Source organism: Gobio gobio, assembly GCF_949357685.1.
Source record: "Gobio gobio genome assembly, chromosome: 12".
Classification (NCBI taxonomy): domain Eukaryota; kingdom Metazoa; phylum Chordata; class Actinopteri; order Cypriniformes; family Gobionidae; genus Gobio; species Gobio gobio.
Genome location: NC_137105.1, coordinates 32,148,509 through 32,167,744, shown reverse-complemented (window position 1 = coordinate 32,167,744; position 19,236 = coordinate 32,148,509). Strand labels below are relative to the sequence as shown.

The 19,236-nt window shown below is 36.1% G+C and overlaps 1 protein-coding gene across 4 annotated transcripts in view; it reads left to right on the top strand.

Annotated features, from left to right (window-relative positions):
- Positions 1-19,236, top strand: part of ezrb (ezrin b) — a 36,119-nt gene that overhangs the window by 926 nt on the left and 15,957 nt on the right. For 3 of the 4 annotated variants that reach the window (XM_079830454.1, XM_079830453.1, XM_079830456.1), the window contains exons 2-6: positions 818-893; positions 9,182-9,265; positions 14,472-14,567; positions 16,344-16,618; positions 16,787-16,870. In XM_079830454.1, the coding sequence (XP_079686580.1) occupies positions 882-893; positions 9,182-9,265; positions 14,472-14,567; positions 16,344-16,618; positions 16,787-16,870 (551 nt within the window). In that variant the 5' untranslated portion in view covers positions 818-881. Of the gene's footprint in view, positions 1-564; positions 647-817; positions 894-9,181; positions 9,266-14,471; positions 14,568-16,343; positions 16,619-16,786; positions 16,871-19,236 lie in introns of all 4 variants that reach the window. The other variant, XM_079830455.1, reaches the window with a different exon arrangement.

Below are 19,236 nucleotides of genomic sequence, written 5' to 3'. Positions count from 1 at the left end.
AGTGTGCTATGTTGTAACGTTAGCTTACTGTGTAGACACAGACTGGTTGTTAATATGAGTATGATACACATTTTTTAATGGTATCAGTGCTATTTTATAAACGCGAATGGAAGTATTTTACCTTATTGTTTTGAAAATACACTCTTAAAAATAAATGTTCCAAAAGGATGTGTTCCAGGGTTTTCCAAAGAACCTTTCAGTGAACAGTTCTTAAATAACGTTTTATTAAGAATCCTCTTTCATTATAAAGAACGTGTTTTACATTTAAGATGTTCCATGGATGTTCATGGAACCATATGCCAATAAAGAACATTTATTTTTACGAGTGTAAAACTAGAAGTAATTCAGTGTGTAAGCATACTTGAAGAACGGTATACAATGTATTTATGATTTGCTACAGTCTATAATCTTTTCTGTTGAAAATAAAATATAATATATAATTTAGAGAGACAGCCTAGGGCAGCAAATGCGATAAGTCTGTCTTTCTGTATATGCATGTGAATCTCTTGACTCTGGTACCGCTACATTTTATGACTGAAATATTTGGCTGCATTCCCTATCAAGGGGTTGATCTTTGGGAAACAGAGACTGGAGCAAATATTTGCAGAATGGGGTGGGGACTTTAAGGCGGCGTTACCTCTTTTGGGTGAGGCTAGCACTGTCACAATCTTGAGTTCCAGTTTTTAATCGTGATTCATTTGGCTGTACATGGAGTGCGTCAGGGTTTATTCTCACCCATGTTTAAATGACAGACCGACTGTTCGTGAGTCATTCTCACTAGCGCTGTTCAAACGCGTTTCTCTTCTTTCTGCTTCAGAGGGAGGCTCCGTGGAAACTCTTATTATTCTGACGCTTTGACGAGACCTACAACAGGATTCAAAATGCCTAAACCTGTAAGTATTCTTCGAGTCTTATTGCTAAAATGTTTGTTTATATAGAAGGTCTGAGTGTTTAGAGTTGTTTCAACTTCTGTTCAGTGTTTTGAAATGTTCTTGTCTGATACTTGTGTATCTTGACTTGAACTTAATATGGAATGAAAGTCTAGTTCTTAAATATTATACATTTAAATGTTTTTGTTTCTAAAATATTTACCTATAAACCTCACTTTATGGGAGTTTTTTGTTAGCAAATTTTGTCAGTGCTTTTCACTAAGTTACTTCTCAGAAGCAACATTTATAAAGCTTTTGGATTATTTCTTACAGTTGTATCTTGTGATACAAACAAAATTGTAATACTGAGAATGTGTGACTTATGTAGGCCTAGTTAAAATGTTTGAAACAAACACCATATTGAATTTGCATATACTCTTAAAACAGCAAGTGCACAGCGTGAATCATGTCAGTTTGTTTAAGATGGTAACAGCGTTGTCAGGAAGAGTACAGAGGAAATGACATCATCTGCTGCTTCTCATTCATCCCTGGCCCTCAGCACTGCCTACTGAAACACTGAATACAGAGGCTTGTTCTTGGTGCCATGGTCAGTTTGGATGGGATGGAAGTGGAGGATTTGGGTTCAACAGGCATTTTTCAAGATTCCATCATTTAGATGCTTTTAAATCGAGACGAGTTATCAGCAAAGTAATGATTATCTGATATCTGATGGTATTTGATTTTACTCTGAACCCCCCTATAAAGAGATTTTGAGGGTTTCTGTTTTCTATATTATGTCTTAATATTTTCCCTCCTGTTTCATAGCATGTTTCAGGTGTGTCTATAATAAGTACTTTCAGCAGCTGAGGGTGTTTCCTCTCAAATCTTTGTTATCATTTGTTCTACTGAATAATTGATAACCAGACAATGCCTGTTACGCCCTTTGGTGATGTAGTACAAAAGCGCATTGTGCTGTAATCAATGTGTTCATATGCTCTCTGGCTTTAGCTCATACCAGCTCAACGAAAGACTAACAGAACCATCCAAATCTTGGAACTTCAGGCAAAAGGCAGTTCAAAGGGAAAATTACTTGGTTCCCTTTTTGTCCCCTTTCGTAGTACATGACGGCAACATTTCAAATTAGGCTTACTGGAAAAACCTACATGTTTCCAGAACTCCAAAAACGCACCTATATGTTTCCAGCTGAAATTACTTTTATTTCTTTTAACACAAATTGGGCAGTTTATCGCTTAGTAAAGACTTATCTTCATGCAATTTGTATGATCTTTTACTATAGTTCATGATTTGTAAACTGATACATTTGTGTTTACATATTTATGGATTTACTTGCATTGTAAACTTGCTCAATAGCTCGCCTAGTATAGCATTGCTTTTGTGATGCTAAGCGTTTGGGTATGAGTTCTGTGAAACATGAATCTTGATAAAAGAGCTAAAGAATTCTACAAGCAAGCTAAAATTGCAGTTTCTTCAGCAAATGCATTTTTATTTGGTCTGGGTAAAAAATATCGATTTCTCGATTTTAATCGGTTCTCATTTTTACGAACCCATATCGATTCTTAAATCCCAAGAATGTTTTTAGTTCATGAATGAACGGACAAAACATTGTAGCGCGCCTCCCATCCAATAAATCACAATAATCTTTGTGCTTTGTTACTATTCATATGAAACAAAGTATCAGGTTCAGAGCCATTTGAATTATGATATTCAAAAACATAAATACAGCTTTGGCGTTGTCGTGAGATCGCTCTGGCGCTGCTCAGCTCAAGAGAAGTGATGAACTGATCTTCTCTTCCGCCTTAATACCAGCGTGAAATAAACATGAATGAACATCTGAAAATGTGTTAAAAGAGAGAGTACAACTTATCGAAATCTGTATCATGTCACGTGGAATCGCTCAATCAGCGTTTTAATCGTGGAAAGACGTCAGTAAAACATATTATTATAAACAATGTCATGTAACGTCACATTTACCTCAGAAAACCCATATCCAGTGTCCATAAATTCGTTAGCTAGAAACATTAACTCTAGAAAGGAACATTTTGCTAAATATATGCACCATATTACATATTTATTATAATTAGGGCCCGAGCACCGATGGTGTGAGAATTTACGTCTGAAATGGCTTTCAGAATTAGGCGTGGCAAAATGGCTCTAGCACCACCTACAAAATTTGTACAAGTATGATATTCGGTAGACACATGTAAAAGCCCAATATTTCCAAAAAAAGACCCGGGTGCAAAATCGAAAAACCCAACAGGAAGTGTGATATTTTGAATTTTCCCTGCAAAATTTTTGCAGTTTTTTCCATTTCCAGATGTTGTACTTTAACAAACTCCTCCTAGAGATTTAATCAGATCAACATCATATTTGCACAGTCTAATCTAAAGGCCTTAGAGATGTTAAATTGCGAAGATCTTGAGTTTTCCCTGAAGGGCGTGTCCATGGCGGCCTCACAAAGTTTGATGTTTTGCCATGACACAGGAAGTTGTTGTAAGTCAGGCATACAATGTCCGATCTGCCCCAAACTTCACATATTTGATAAGAGTCCTGACCTGAAGACATCTACATGGCAATATTCAATTATAGTCAAAGCACCACCTGCTGGCAGAAGGAAGTGTGGCACATCAAAATGACTTTGCTGTATTTCTCCTATATTTACCCACTTAAATGCAAGTCGCCCACTATTCGCTGTTTTCCTGAGGCCACCGGAGGGCGGTGGTCCCGGGTGCGAGGGCCCTTTTATCTCTGCTTGCAGCTTTAATTTTTAATGTTCTTCAATATTTAATGCGTATTTTAATAAATCTGGCAAGTTTTTATGACAGCCACCATTTAAATGTTTATAATTCATATAACTTTATTATTATTAAAAAACATCATTGAGTGTAATTTATGTATTTGTGTACAAATCAGTAAATTTTTACCTTCAATATTATAGTAGGCTAATGTAGTACTCCCATAGTTAAGAGATTTGTTTTCCATATATTGTACCTGATATATATCCAAAATAATCAAAATAGAATCGAATTGCAAGCTTGTGAATCGGAATCGAATCGAATTGTGAAATTTGTGTCAATCAATACCCAGCCCTAATTTTTATCTCACGTTTGCTTTTTAACACTATTAGTTAAGTTTATGGTTTAGTGATAGCCTGTCAAGCCAGACCCACATCAAGATGTTGGGTCTGGAAACTCACCATTGATAGGGCTCAATCCGAGGGGCGAGATAAATGGTTGTCTTTCAAATTCCCTCTGCATGCAATTGGATAGCGCCATGAGCGCCACAACCAACCAGAGCAAAGAAGGTGAAGCCGAGCTAACGTTAGTTGATAGACTTTCGCCGTATCCGGTAGGCAAAACTTCGAACATATCTTCTTTTCTTAAGAATGACTTCAGTGCTGTTCTTTGTTCTTTTCTCAAAGAAAAGCTTAACTCCAAGTCTTCCAGAGTCGCAGCCAAAGCCGATTCAAAAGACCGCTGTTCGTCAGCTTTGTTTACGAGTAGCACGCAGAACCTCCGTAACTCTGCCATGACGTGCCGTCATTATGTTAAGCCCGCCCACTGACTCTACACACGCTGTGATTGGCCTGACCAGAGTTTGGTTTTTCTAGCTCTCAGGTCTACCGAGAGTTGCTAGACTACACTCGCGGCAAAATAAATTTTCGAGGGTGTCTAGATTTCTAGGCTAGTTTAGTGAAGGTTAGAGCTGAATAATTCTGGATAAATTGTGAATCACTATTTTTTTGTTTTGTTTCAAACGGAGATCACGATTCAAAACAATGAAACAAAATAACACGTAATTTACTAGAGGTTCTGTTAAAATGTTAATTGCTGCCATCTATTTAAAATGTTTCATGTCATTTGAAATGTATATATTTTTTTAATCTGTTTGAATGAATTATTCAATGACTCGCTCATAAATGCTTCACTTGTTTCGTTACTGAAAAAATCAGCGTTTTTGAACGAATCTGAATGAATGATTCAATGACAAATACATTTGTTTAATCACTTTTCGCCACCTACTGGTGTAACAATGTAATCGATACAAACGCTATTTCAAACGCCAAGTTACTTTCAAATGGTGAGAATTTTTTCTTTCTCTGTTTTGATCACTTTGATTGTAGACCTCAGTGTTCATATCTGAACTATAAACCTTTATCCCAGTACTTCTGTGATCAATTGAATATTTGTAACACCGAAATGATGATACGGTGGGGTTGAAAACACTGTTTGTGAAACCTTTTCATACAATACATGACAACTGCTCTATCTGGATCAACTACAGTGCCAACGCATATTAGTACGGAATGTCCCGGTAGGATTGTGTCAAAGGTATAATAAACACTGGCGAATCGTTGTCATTTTGGAATGATATAGAGACAGAGTGCATTTAGGCCACGCCCACACTGGGGGGGAAACAATCCAACGCTCTCCATTGACTTTTTATTGCGTGAGGCTGCCTCCTTGTCATTTATGACTAACAAAAAACAGAACAATGTCTAAAAGCTGATATGTGACAGGGTGTACAGCAAACAAGCTAAAAAACTCAGAAATAAGCTTTTATAAGCTGTCGACCCAAAAAAACGAGCGTTTAGGGAGACAAAAGTGGATACAGGCAATAAAACGTGAAGCATCAGCAGGAAGACTGGGTAAATTTTGGGATCCTGACACTCAGTATGCCTATGTGTGCAGTAAACATTTTGACACTGTTAAGTCAAATAACCAAATGTCAGTTTAATATATTATATTTCCTGTCTCTGATTACGTTCCCCTCTAGTGGGTGTAGTTCTCAGTGTAATATAACATGTCGTGCTCTGTCTTAATTGCCTGTATCCACTTTTTTTGTCCTTAAACGCTTGTTTTTTGGGTCAACAGCTTATAAAAACTTCTGGGTTTTTGGTTCTGGGTTTTGTTTAGCTTGTTTGCTGTACACTTTGTCACACATCAGCTTTTAGACATTGTTCTGTTTTTTGTTATAAGTCAGAAATGACAAGGAGGCCGCTTCACACAATACAAAGTCAATGGAGACTGTTTGATTGTTTTCCCCACTGGTGGGCATGGTTTTCAGATTATGACACGTGTTGCTCTGTCTCTATTGCGTTTGAATAGTTCACAATCTTTTAACGATTAATCGTGCGGCTCTAGTGAAGGTGGTTCAGTAAATTTAACCACAGTAGAGCATAACTATTTACCACCTCTTAACATTTCACTTTGTAAGTGTCTAGAGATGTGCATAACGCAGCCTAATATTTTGCAGAAATGTCTCCACATGACAGTTTTTCCAATCAGCGTGTGTTGCAACATTCGAGGACGATAAATATAGGCTTTAAATAATTTAATGGGGCATAACAATATAGCATAGACACCATCTACTGTGTAATTCAGAACACACTCTTAAAAACTAAGGTTCCAAAAGGTGGTTTTCACATCGATGCTATAGAAATCCATTTTGGGTTCTCCAATGAACCTTTCAGCGAATAGTTCTTAAATGTTAAGAACATTTTAATAATCTAAAGAACCTATTCTCACTATTGTGCAATGAAAAGGCTCCATGGATGTTCTTTGTGGAACCATAGATGCCAACAAAGGACCTTTATTTGAAGAGTGTAGCATTGTTTGTAGATCATGTGTGTGTTTATATTTTTCATAAGCGTACTTTTTTTTTTACATTCATTCCCAGAGTTTTAACTGCTGTAGATTATTTTATTCTGATGACGTATATCACCCAATGATGCTAATTGGAACCTGAGATCGGTGACTGTGCTTGATTTCGCCAGTCGGGCTGCTAAAACCTTTCTGAGAGCAATGCAGAGAAATGGTGAGACTATTAAAATGCAGCCTGATGCAGGAGGTGGACCACTGGGAGGACGTTTCTGAAAGAGATCCTTTGTTTTGCTGAGTAAATGGATACCCCTCCATCTCCCCCTCTTTGGCAATTTGGATGCCAGGCTTTAAGCTGAACTCTTCACCACTAGATTTCAGATGTACATGGCAAGCCTATGATTCCCTTTCTTTATAATTCTTGTCGGCGAAGTTATGCATTTGTGTTGTTAATTATTAGTAATTGTGTATTTTATTTAGCCTATTAATTAACTAACCCCAACCATGAATGTCCGTGTGACTGTGCGATTGTGAAGCCACAGTCACAGTGCTGTTTTCAGGAAAGGTCCCAGCAGTCCTCTTTAAGCTTGGTACAGGAAGTTCTTTCCGTATTATAACGCTTGTGGTGTTGATTGTGCACTATAATGCTCACAGTCACTTTATATACTTGTCTGCTAAGTAGGACTGGCTGAGCAGTAATGTTGATTTCTGAAAAATGTCTTGATATTAATAGTTTTACATTTATCAATTTTAGTGCTTTTATTCAAAGTGTACTCATAAGAATAATACAAAAAAGTATTGCTTCCAGTACCAGAGTAATAGCATGCTAGAGCATTGGATTTAGCTCTTCTGGTGAAAGCTGGGAGTTGGTTCTTCCACTGAAGTTCAGAGAATGTCTGTGGAAGTTTTGGAAAGTGACTTTGTACCACACTGTGATGGCATTATCACGCATAATCTTGTTTTGTTATCTCAATATTTATATATTTGCTATGGCTTTTTTTTTTTTTTTTTTTTTACACCAAGAAACTGTCAAACAGCCATTTTTCAAGGAAAATCTAAATATTTATTTAACAGTCATAAGAACTAAGACAAAATAGAAGTAGTGAGAAAGAATCAAGATATGTTTTCCTATACATTTCTTAAAGAGATGCTTAAAGATCCCAAGGAAATATGATTCTGAAATAATTTTCATTTAAATGCACAAATAAACATTTATATGCAGGCGAATATAACTGTCTATTAATAATATAAATGGTATTGAAATGTCACACATGGACCAAACAATTTCTTGACCGTATAGCAGTGATTACATTTCGATTGATGACGTTTTAAAGGTATACTACACCAAGTTTGGCATTAATCTATTATTATTATTTTCTTATTTAATATTCCATTGAAGTATTTACTGGTTCGTTTTTTCCATAGCATAACAATAAAAGCCACTTTAAAAACAAAAAAAAAACATAGTCTGTATGACTCAGTGCTATATTCCAACTCTATGCCTTATTCCTGAATCCATCACTGTCTACATTCATCAAAATTGCCTGGAGAAAATGACATGTGCTTTCTTTAAAATGTCCCCTTTTGTGGTGTTGTGAAGAAATTCATACAGCATTTGAAACAGTCATTTTAGAAGGTACTGTATTTTCTTTTTTTTTTCATCAGTGTAAAGAGTGGAATCTGTATTGTCTGCTTTTTGTTTTGGTCTGAACACTTGTTTGAGTTTCCGTAATGCATAGTTTTTATTTCATAATGGAGCATTTGTTTTAAAGCAGTTACATAATTAGGAGTTGTTCTTTTTGTTTTGTTTTTTACCAGACAACACTCAATGCACTCAAGGCTCACACCCATTATGGTGTGTCTGTGATTCTCCACAAATATTCTTTTTTTTCTTTCTTTTTTTTTTTAGTCCCCATCAGTTCTCATGGTAATCACATGAATATGAATCACTGAATCAGAGTTGCTTAACGATCGTGCTTAGATGGGTCATTTCAACAAATGGTAATTCTTGTCTGTTGGAAATTTCTCTTAGACGGCTGTTTTCTTTCCCTGGATGAGAACTGCATTGAATACTTTCCTCTAGATGTGATTTTTTTTTTTATTGGCTCTCACAAATGATTCCTTGTTCCTTGATTCTGTGAGTCTGTTGTCTGTTCATTGTGAGGAAACGCCTCTGTTTCATGTTTCTTGGGAAATAGCTTAAAAGTGACTCTTTGTTGTCTCTTATAATGGTGCAAATTTGATTGTAGAGCAGCTTCGGCCTTTTGCTTGTTGACTTTGTCCTGTCAAACATTAACTGTAGAATAGATTGGCATTTCCCCTTTTCAAATAGTGGTAGAGTCGCATTGTTCTGCCTAGCCACTCCTGCAGTTTTCCCAGTTTCTTTCAAGCCATGTCTGCTTGAAGAATCACAGCCGGGGTCATCTGCTTGCTAAACAGTCGGACTTCAGTTATCAATAATATAGATCATTACTGTCTTCGTCAATGGGCCAATTGTGATTTTTTTTTTTTTTTTTTTTTTTTTTTTTGTGTTTTTGTTTTTGTTTTGGTCACCATGGTTGTGATGGTCTCATCATCAGATAGAAAGTTGTTGTAACCATCTTGTAATAGACTGTTTCTGTATTTGAAAACAGATGTCAACAGTGGTTGCTAATGAAATTTCTCTCTTTTTTTTCTTTTTCTTTCTCTCTTTAGGTAAATGTTCGCGTCACTTCGATGGACGCAGAGCTGGAGTTTGCCGTTCAGCCCAGCACAACTGGCAAGCAGCTATTTGACCAGGTCTGAAACTAAACCGCTACACAAGACACAACTGCATTATAAAATGATAAAAGAAGTTCAGTGGTTACAAATGGTTTCCCTTTAATTAAACGTATTATGACATGAAAATTAGGGATTCTCTGAAATATAATTGGCTGGGGAAAAAAAGGTGCTTTTGTGGATTGAGATCTGTGGAAGCCATTTGAATATAGTGAACTCACTCACTGTCATGTTCAAGAAACCAGTTTGAGAGGATTTGAGCTTTGTGAGGTATGTTATCCTGTTGGAAGTAGCCATCAGAAGATGGCCACTGTGGTCATAAAGGGATTGACAAATTCAGCAGCAATACTCTGGTAGACTGTGGTGTTTAAATGATGCTCAGTTGGTACGAAGGGTCTCAAATTGTGTCAAGAAAACATCCCCCCACACCATTACACCAGCAGCAGCCTGAACCATTGATGCAAGGCAGTATTGATCCATGCTTGCATGTTATTTATGCCAAATTCTGACCCTAGCATCTGAAGAATGCTGTAAATCTGTTTCAAGGCTTCAAGGTTGTTGTGCGTGTAGGGATACTCTTTCTTTATTTTCTTGACCATAAGTACGTTCTGACTGACAGGATCCCTACACAGTGTTCAATGCTCCCTACTCCCTGAGCACAGGATATCCGTTGAAGTAAACTTCACTGACAATAAATGCTTGTTTGGAACGCCCTGCAACATCATCAAAGAAAGGACACGAAAGGGTCATGCGGATTATGATAAAACAAATAAATATTGTATTTTAATTTAAATTTTAAAAATACATATAATGTATACATATACAAAATACATGTATCTAATCAATATAATCAAAACTTATGTTTATTATATACATGTATATTTAATTAACTATTGCAGCTATTAATTGACTATTAACAGATTTGAAGCTGTCATGCTATATGAAAATAAATTTTGATTTGGTTAATGTGTATATGTGCAAATCCATGATCGAATAGAATATGCGGTTACACTTTATTTTAAGGTGTCATTGTTACTGTGTAATTGTATATTTTAAGCACTGGGTAGTATTGATTAACTTCATGTACTTACTATAGGATTAGGGTTTGGTTGAGGGTAATTATGCATAATTTACTGTTATCACTATAGAAAGTACATGTAACAAATGTAACAATGACACTTTAAAATAAAGTGTTACCGAATACGCAAATGTAACATTGATCTCCATTACCATTTGTAAATGCTCAGTAGTTTGTATAAGAGTAACAACATTTATGAGTAACAACTCTCTACTTCCTGTGAAGTGATTTATCGATGTTCCCTTATTCCCTATGCCGTTAGCAGTGCCCTTCGAACTGAACATGTTCACTCCCTTCGGATTGGAATCTCACTTAAAATGGCGGAATACCCCAATTTTTTGCAGTCGAAGGGAATGCACCTCATGAGTTTCTGCCATGTGATTGGCTGATTATATATTTGCGCTAATGAGCAGTTGAAAAAAATTTTCCCCAAAAGACAAAACAGACTGAAAATATGATCGCAATCCTCAATTTAAAATGACTGACAAACGTTGCCCTGGGTATACAATAGTGTGCGTGTGAAATTATCCAGATTTCAACCTATTTTATGTAAACACTGGCTGTGGATGAAATTTTTGTTTACAGTTAGCACCCCCGCTCTGATGTGTGATGAGGTTCATGCAGAAAAATCCAAACTCGATTGCAAATTCTGTTTACATTTTCTTTTCCTAATCTAGCCTCAAGGGTGTCCCTACACTTTTTTTGTATTATTATTGGGAACAAGCCCCAGTAAAGTTGTACTGCTAAATCTTGTCTGACAACCAAGGTTACCTTATACTGGGCTGAGAAACATTTTCGCTGAGAGTATCTCCGTAAACATCATGTGCCAAATTCTCTGTTCTCTCCAAATTCTCTGTTGTCTGTTTAGATCCTGTTTTATAATCTGAACTAGTACAATTTACTTTTGATTGCATTTAATGTAATTAATTCATTCTATTACTGAACAGATAGTAAAATAGTTTTTTCAGCAAATATTTGGCAGCAATCAATAAGTGTAATATATGAAAAATAGACTATTTGATTTGACTCAGTTCTTGCAAGTAAAGGTTGTGTAACAGACAATGCGTACCGGATATCTGCAATCCATCAGTTTAATCCCTCAATGACAGCTTCTCATTCTCTTCCCATAATTCCTCGATCTGAAACAAATTCTTGTCCTTCAACTGAAACAGAGAGGGAAAAGGTCTGCAAACAGTTATTCAGAGAAATGTTAAAAGGTAAATCAAGAATACAAATGACACATTTACATTTATTTTCATAGTAAAATTCTTGTTGCTCAAACAAAAAAGTGCAATGTTAGTACACGGGTTAACCACAAAAATAACTTAAATCCAATCTTAAATTGGGTTATTTGAATATAAAGTATATCAAATTAATAAAAAAACAAACAACCAGTTAAGGACATCACAGGACAAACTCAGACTGTCAGTAGCTCCAATGCCTATGACCTAATTTAATTACCGGCTTGGTGACATGGGATAATCCCCTGCAAATAGAAGGTCCCACTCACCGCGAAAACCTCACAGGAAGGCTTTTTCTTCTTTAAAAGAGCATATCCCTTAAATCATGACTCATTGACCATTACACCAATGTGCTCATTGACTGCCACGACTGTGGAAACAGTGAATAAGGGCCGTTCCTCTCTGAGCACACTAGTTGTCCCAAGTGGAACAGAACCAGAACCCACTTCAGAGTAAGTGCTCTTAAAGAGGCAGTCATGAACTGTGGATGGCACCCGGCATAGATGAGAGATTTTCACTGAAGGCTCTGGGAGTCCAGCTGTCCATGCTGGCAGGCTGAGTTAATTCCCTGCAAAAACATGGAACTCTAAAGTGCGAAGCCTTACAGGGCTCCAGACTACGACCAAACGTTCTCATTTTGCGACCTTTTTTTCTTGCTGGTGCGAGTACATTTTGTTCGAGGTTCCACCACGCTCCCCAACTGCTAAGAGCTGACATTTCTGAGCTGCGCAGTGCAGACCATTTATCAGCTCAAACCAATAATAGATAGCACAGCACGAATTCAGAACAGATACTTGATCATGCGACTCTGTACTACACAGCACTGGGAGATCCAGTGAGAAAGCATTTGAATTCGCCACAATATTTATTGCGACATCTAGTGATAGTTATAGAAGGCTTTTCAGTCCACAAATCACCAACATTCACCATGGATTAACACTAACTGTAACCATGGTATTGTAGCAGAAAGGGTCAAATGTTTTTACATTCACTTTATATTAATTTCATGGTTCATACAACCTTTTGAGAGTGAAATTCAAACACTTTAAGGATTTTCAAGTGTTTCACATTTTCCAGCACTTCAAAGCTCTAAATATTATGCAATTTAAGTTTTATTTTTAATGTGATAACCAAAAAAAAAAAAAAAAAAAATGTAAATAATAAAAGTACATTTTATCTGCATCTCAGTGATTTGCTGGGTATTTACAAAGAATAAACGTGTAACGTGTAATTAGTTACTGCACTTATTAATGCAAAACAGTAGTCATTTTATGATTTAAATTATTATCTGTAGAACTTGGTGGCACCAGTGCTACTGCTCTCAAATGTTACTCTGGAGCCTGGCCTTAAATAAAATGATGCGCAATGTTGTCATTAAATATATCTTTATATATTTAGCAGGTTGTTTAATTTAAATAAAGCCTTTTATTCTTAATGTTATCTAGCTTCAGTCTTAGAAATTGGTGCCATGACCCAGGTTTAGATGTGTTTTGTATTTCTTCTTATTGGGTTGAAGTATATTGTTGAAGCTGGATTTTGCTCGTTTTATGTCTTTAATTAAAAAAAATAAATAAAAAGATGAATGTATTCTAGGAATTGCTCTACCAATTTTTAAAAAATCCACTTTGTCAAATAGCTTTGACACTGAGCTTAGAGATGCTTAGAACTTGTTGAGCTGGTTTACAACATTTCTGCTAGGTCCTTGTCACCAGTTTGGATCTTTTTTTTTCTGGGATTTGGTATGATTGTGTATGGTTCTAAAAGGCAATAGAAAATCTTATTGGTTGAAGAAAAACTATTGTTGAAATGTTGTTTTGGTCAAAGGCAGATGTGAAACATTTCAAACGTTTTGATTTTCTACCATAATTATTCCCCTATAACTAAAGTTCTCTTCAGCTACATTCCCACAGAAGAATAAAAGCTAAATATGGTTTATGTTTCATAAACAATTTGTTTGATTACTAGACTAACATGCTCATTTGTTTTGACCAAGAAAGCGAGTTTGGTTGTGTGCTTTATAGAGTGAATCTTACTAGGAAACTCATTTGTCTGTCATGTCATTGGCATTCGTATGTGCACATGCTTTGTGGGTAATTCTTTGATGTCAATCACCATTACGCTTGAGACATAGATCTGAGAGAATGGAACCTATTAGTAAATTTGCACCTAACACTTCCTGCAGTGCAGTCTGTGTGTCAGAAAGTTACAGATGGTACATGTTCTGTTAATTTCATTGTTGAATTTTTTGTTGTTGTTGGTTATACATACTGAATGTTTTACACTTGTACTAGATTAGTATATTTTATTTATTTTATACATTATTATTCACAGTATCACACATAGAGGACAGGAGGACCATATCAGTATATTAGCTAACCATTAAGTTGTGGCTATAAAGAGCTCAAGTTAAGAGAGTGAGGCATTTTACCTTTGTGTCACATTAGTTATATGCTATGTTTGAAATGTACGCTACCTTTCAAAAGTTTTCAACATGATTGAATGTTGAAAATGCAATCATTTTGCATGCGCTCGAGGTCAAAACTGCGGTTGGACTAGCAGATGATGGTCACTGCATGAGGGCTGCTGCATTAGCCAGAAACACTAATAAATACCACTGTGCATAAAGCCTCTGGGGAATTCTGCATAGACATTTTGAAATCTAAAGTTTTGCCTTCAGGGCCTTTGGTGCTCTATCACATCCATCCCTGCAAAAGCAAATGAATGGTGTGGATGAGCTAATGGTCTATTTGGTGATGGAATGGCGGCAAAAATAGTATATTCAGTATTTACTGTTTTATTTCAAAGCACCAAATATACAACAGTCATAAGGCAGCCAGTAACAGCTTAATTCATTAATCTATTTATTGTGTACTAAAATGTATCTTTTTTCTTTTTTTTTTTCTGACAGGTGGTGAAGACTATTGGGTTACGTGAAATATGGTACTTCGGACTACAGTATATGGACAGCAAAGGATACCATACGTGGCTGAAACTTGATAAAAAGGTGAGAGAGTTGATTAACAACACCATGATATTCTGATTTTTGCTACAGAATGTGTTTTAATAAACCGTAGTCAGGGTTTTTGTTTTCATCTTTGTAAAATTCAATATGGCGTCTTTTCAATATGGTGTGCTCTCTGTTTTCATAAATATATTTTAATATACATTTGACATTTTTGAAGACCTATATCCTCATGCGCACATTCCCTCTCCACATACATGCATTTAACCTTTTGGACTGTGACACAGTCAGTAGGTTGAACATTTGAATTATGTGTTTCCTCGTTGTTGTCGTTGTATAGTATGCAATACACTTCAAAGGAAAGCAGAATTCCTTATACAAGGAAATTAATTACTTTTTGTGAAACTGATTTAAATTTGAGTCTTTAGGGTTGTCAAACGTACTGGTACAACTGTTATCAGTTGGTACTAATGGAAAAAAGTTGACAGCACCTTTCTGCAGTACCCCCCTTAGTACAGAGTACCAGGTATATTCTCTGTTTAATGACACTGCTTTCAAACACACTTGTTTGTTTGTGCGCTCCCTGAGTGTCAAAGGTGTCTATTTACAGCGTGTTTTTACAAGTGTTGAGCATCGTAGCCAATCATAATCATATCTGTTGAGCGTGTGAACACAATGGCCTATTAGACGTGCTGGTCAGTAAGTTAGTCAAAATCCGCTTAAAGCAGATGAAAACTCGAGGTGTTGTTTTGTTTAACGCTCACAAATCATTTTAATTACGACAAACAAGTGTAAATTTGTGATTTACAATTTCAGTCTGTATATTTCTAGTCATAGTCCTTCTAGGACACCGATTTTACTAGATAACTGTTATTCTAATAAGGTGTGAAATGTTTGAGCAAATGCAGGTCATAACTGAGGTTTTAACTCACCATCAATCAGGAGCAGTAAAAGAAAGAATCTTGTTTAGCTTCATTCCTCTAGTAAACGCCTCACAGATTAGAGCTCAAATGGACGAGAGAGCAAGAGAGGGAGAGCGAGCACTTGTTTAACCCTGAAATAAAAGAGATGCTTTAAGGGCTCCCTGCTGTTTTAATCCATAGTAAAAGCTGAATGGTTTACATTTAAAAATGAATTAAGAAAGCCATAAATATTACATTTGTAAATTTACAGTTATACTGTAATAAACAAAATTGGAAACACTTTACAAAAAGGTCCCATCAGTTAATTTTAACTGAAATTAACTTACAATGAGCAATTCAGCAATTTGTCTCTGTAATGTTGGTTAATAAAAATACAACTAAAGTTGTTCATTGTTAGTTCATGTTAGCTTTGGTCCATTAAATAATATTAACCGATGCAATTTTTGGTTTTAATAATGTATTCGTAAATGTTGAAATTTACATTAATAAATCGTGCAGCCCTATACTACACACCGTTTTGTTTTCCATTTCTCACTGACTTGTTAGAAACCCACTGATTCTGGAGTGGGAAAAATATAATCTGCTCCACATCTCACATAGGCGCTCATACAAATAGTGCTGTTTTACTATACTGGCACTTACTGTTTGGTCAGTCAGTTTTAAGGACCAAAACTAACTGGTGTATTGATAAAACCATTCAAATTATGTCAGGCTCTTAAAGAATTAGAAATTTCTGAATTATTTCCATCAATGCTTGAAGCCTAACATCTCTTGGAGCTTCATAGACAACAAAGAAGGAGAACAATAACTGTAAAAATAAAATCTCTCTTCGGCTGTGGCCTAAATGTGCATATTTGGAGTTGATACATTCATGAAATCGACACATTTCTTGCAGGTCTCCTCTCAGGATATAAAGAAGGAGAACCCTATCCAGTTTAAGTTCCGGGCTAAGTTCTTCCCAGAAGATGTGTCGGATGAGCTGATCCAGGAGATCACTCAAAAGCTGTTCTTCTTGCAAGTAAAAGACGGCATTCTGAGTGACGAAATCTACTGTCCTCCAGAGACTGCGGTGCTTCTGGCCTCCTATTCCGTGCAGGCCAAATTTGGTGATTTCAGCAAGGAAATGCACAGGCCTGGATACCTGACGTCAGATCGCCTCCTGCCCCAACGGTGAGACACAGAGGCTTGGCTTAGCTTGGGCATGTGCTCCTGGAAGTACATGATTTGATTTCTGCCATCATTTCTCATCAACACTTGGCTCCGGATAACGAATGAAGGTTTAGAAACAAGTCCTTGTCTCTCCTGTTTCATTGTACACTTCAACATTGTGTCCTGCAGGGTTCTAGACCAGCACAAGTTGTCACGGGACCAGTGGGAGGAGAGGATTCAAGTGTGGCATGAGGAACATCGAGGAATGCTCAAGTAAGTTGACTTTCTCGCAAAAGCTATCACTGGCCCCTTTATTATGACATCTTCATCTTATCTGACAACACATGCAGTTTTTTTTTTTTTTTTTTTTTTTTTTAAGCAGATGTCTTGAAAAGAAGTTTATACGGTATAGGGCAGGGGTGTCAAGCTCAGTTTAGGTTGAGGGCCGGATGGGAAAATATATAACCATGTGTTCTTTTTTTTTGGTGTGCTGACTACTATTACTAATATTAACCATACAAACTACAAAATACTTTGCAAGAAAACTAGAAAAACACTGCTTTTTGAAAACTGAATTTGTTTTTACAGCTAAAATATTTTTATTAGTGATGCAAGGATAAATTTTTCGTGGCTAATTCCTTTTTTCTTTTTCTTTTTTCAAACAAATAGACCAATTCTGATACTGGTTGTCGCCTTTTTTTCGACATTCAACATTTTTCTATATATATAAGGATACATTTTTTGTTTGAGGCCAGTTTTGCCACAAATAAACAAATAAAAACAATTAACAAAAAAAAAAAAAAAGATTTATTTAAATTAGATTGTATGATTTACAGCAAAATCAGCATGGTCTGACTTTGGCTTTGTGAAATTATGCTACATAAGACACACTTGTCCTGCACAAAACAAAAAGAGCAGACAGACTGAGGCTGAATCCGAAATCGCCCCCTATACCCTCAATTAGGGCATCATTTGAGGGGACAGCCATTTGTAGATGTGTCCGAAACCATAGTGGACGTTATTGAGTGTACTCATTCAATCCAACATTGCCCCACAATAACGAGTGTACAGCCGATGTACACACAACGGCTGTCCGAATTCACTCACTCGTTTTCAATCACTCCTTCAAGTGAACTATATTAGTGGACTAACGTAAGGAATAATGAATGAGGGTTTAGGGGGCGATTTTGGATTCCGCCTGAATTAAAATGCAAATTTATTCTCTGCCATTAGGTGGTGCTTATGGAAGAGCAGCGGTATAGCATTTCCTTGGTTACCGCTGTACACAAAGCAGAGCTGCACTGCACATATTAATAGGCTACTACTTTATAGGGAGATAAGAGGAAAAGAAAATGCCATCAAAGCTTTTCTGAAGACAGTCAGTTCCCTTCAGTGATACATCCATATAAACCCCAATTAAATATTTATATTTTTCTTTCGTGAACAGTGAGCTTGTTCCTGGTACACTACATTATTTTCTTTGCTGGTGCATCTGTGTTCTCATTTTTGCGTCCATATTCAGCGTGTGCCTGTGTTAACGTCCTGTTTACAGACTTCGTAATATTTCCACACAAATGACATTTTGGAAAATTATTGCAAAGCAGTTTGTTTGCAAGTCCGGAATAGAGATTGGCCAAAATAAAACTAAAACCCGTTTGAATGGCCGGTGCCTGTGGACTAGTCAGTGCATCTATATTTTATATTATTGTTCAAATCATACCCCGGACCAGATTGGACACCCGACGCGGGCCGTATGTTTGACACCCCTGGTATAGGGTCACATGGGCTTTTCAATGTCTAGAGAACAAGGTGGTCGAAGGAGAGTGTAATGCTAAATGTAGATTTTAAAATGTCAGTAGATTTGTGGAATGAGAAACTAACACATCAGTCACTTGGATAGTCAGGTGTATTTATTAACTGATGCCTATTAATTGACTTGCTTGATAAATCATTATATAGGCCTGAGTGGTTTGAGGATATAGGTATGCCATGCAATGATAATGTCAGTTGGTAGAGATTCTGTTTTGGTATTTATACTGCAATATGTCTGTGGCGCAATTAAAAAAAAAAATCCAGTGTGAATCTGTAAACTATAGTTTGCAATCTGTCACAGTGTAGACAGGTGTAAACTTGGTATAACTGTAGGTAGTTTATGGTTGCTAATGTCTTAACTTTCCATATTAACATTCAATTCATAACATTCATAATGAAAATGATTAGCAATTTTACAACATCTCTTTACAACATCTTTTGGTTGTATATAAAATGAGTAAATAATCCTATCAGGATTGGTTTAGAATTCTTTATATATGATTAATAATATTGTTAATAAATACGTTTTTGTCTCAATTTTAGGTTTAGTTACTAATTCAGTTATGTGCTTTTGTTATTGTTTTTTTTATATATTTTATCTTAAATTTGTATTAATTTTACTTTTGGTCTTCAACGTCAACTTTTTTTATTTATATATTTATTTATTAATATTTTATTTCAGGTTTATTTCAATTACTGAACCCTAATAATCTAATTTATTTAATTAATAGTTTTAGGGGCTGTTTTAAACGAAAACATTTTATGGTTTGGCCTTTCAATGACATGACAACAGCATTTTTTGGCCTGAAAATGCAAATTTTTGAAAA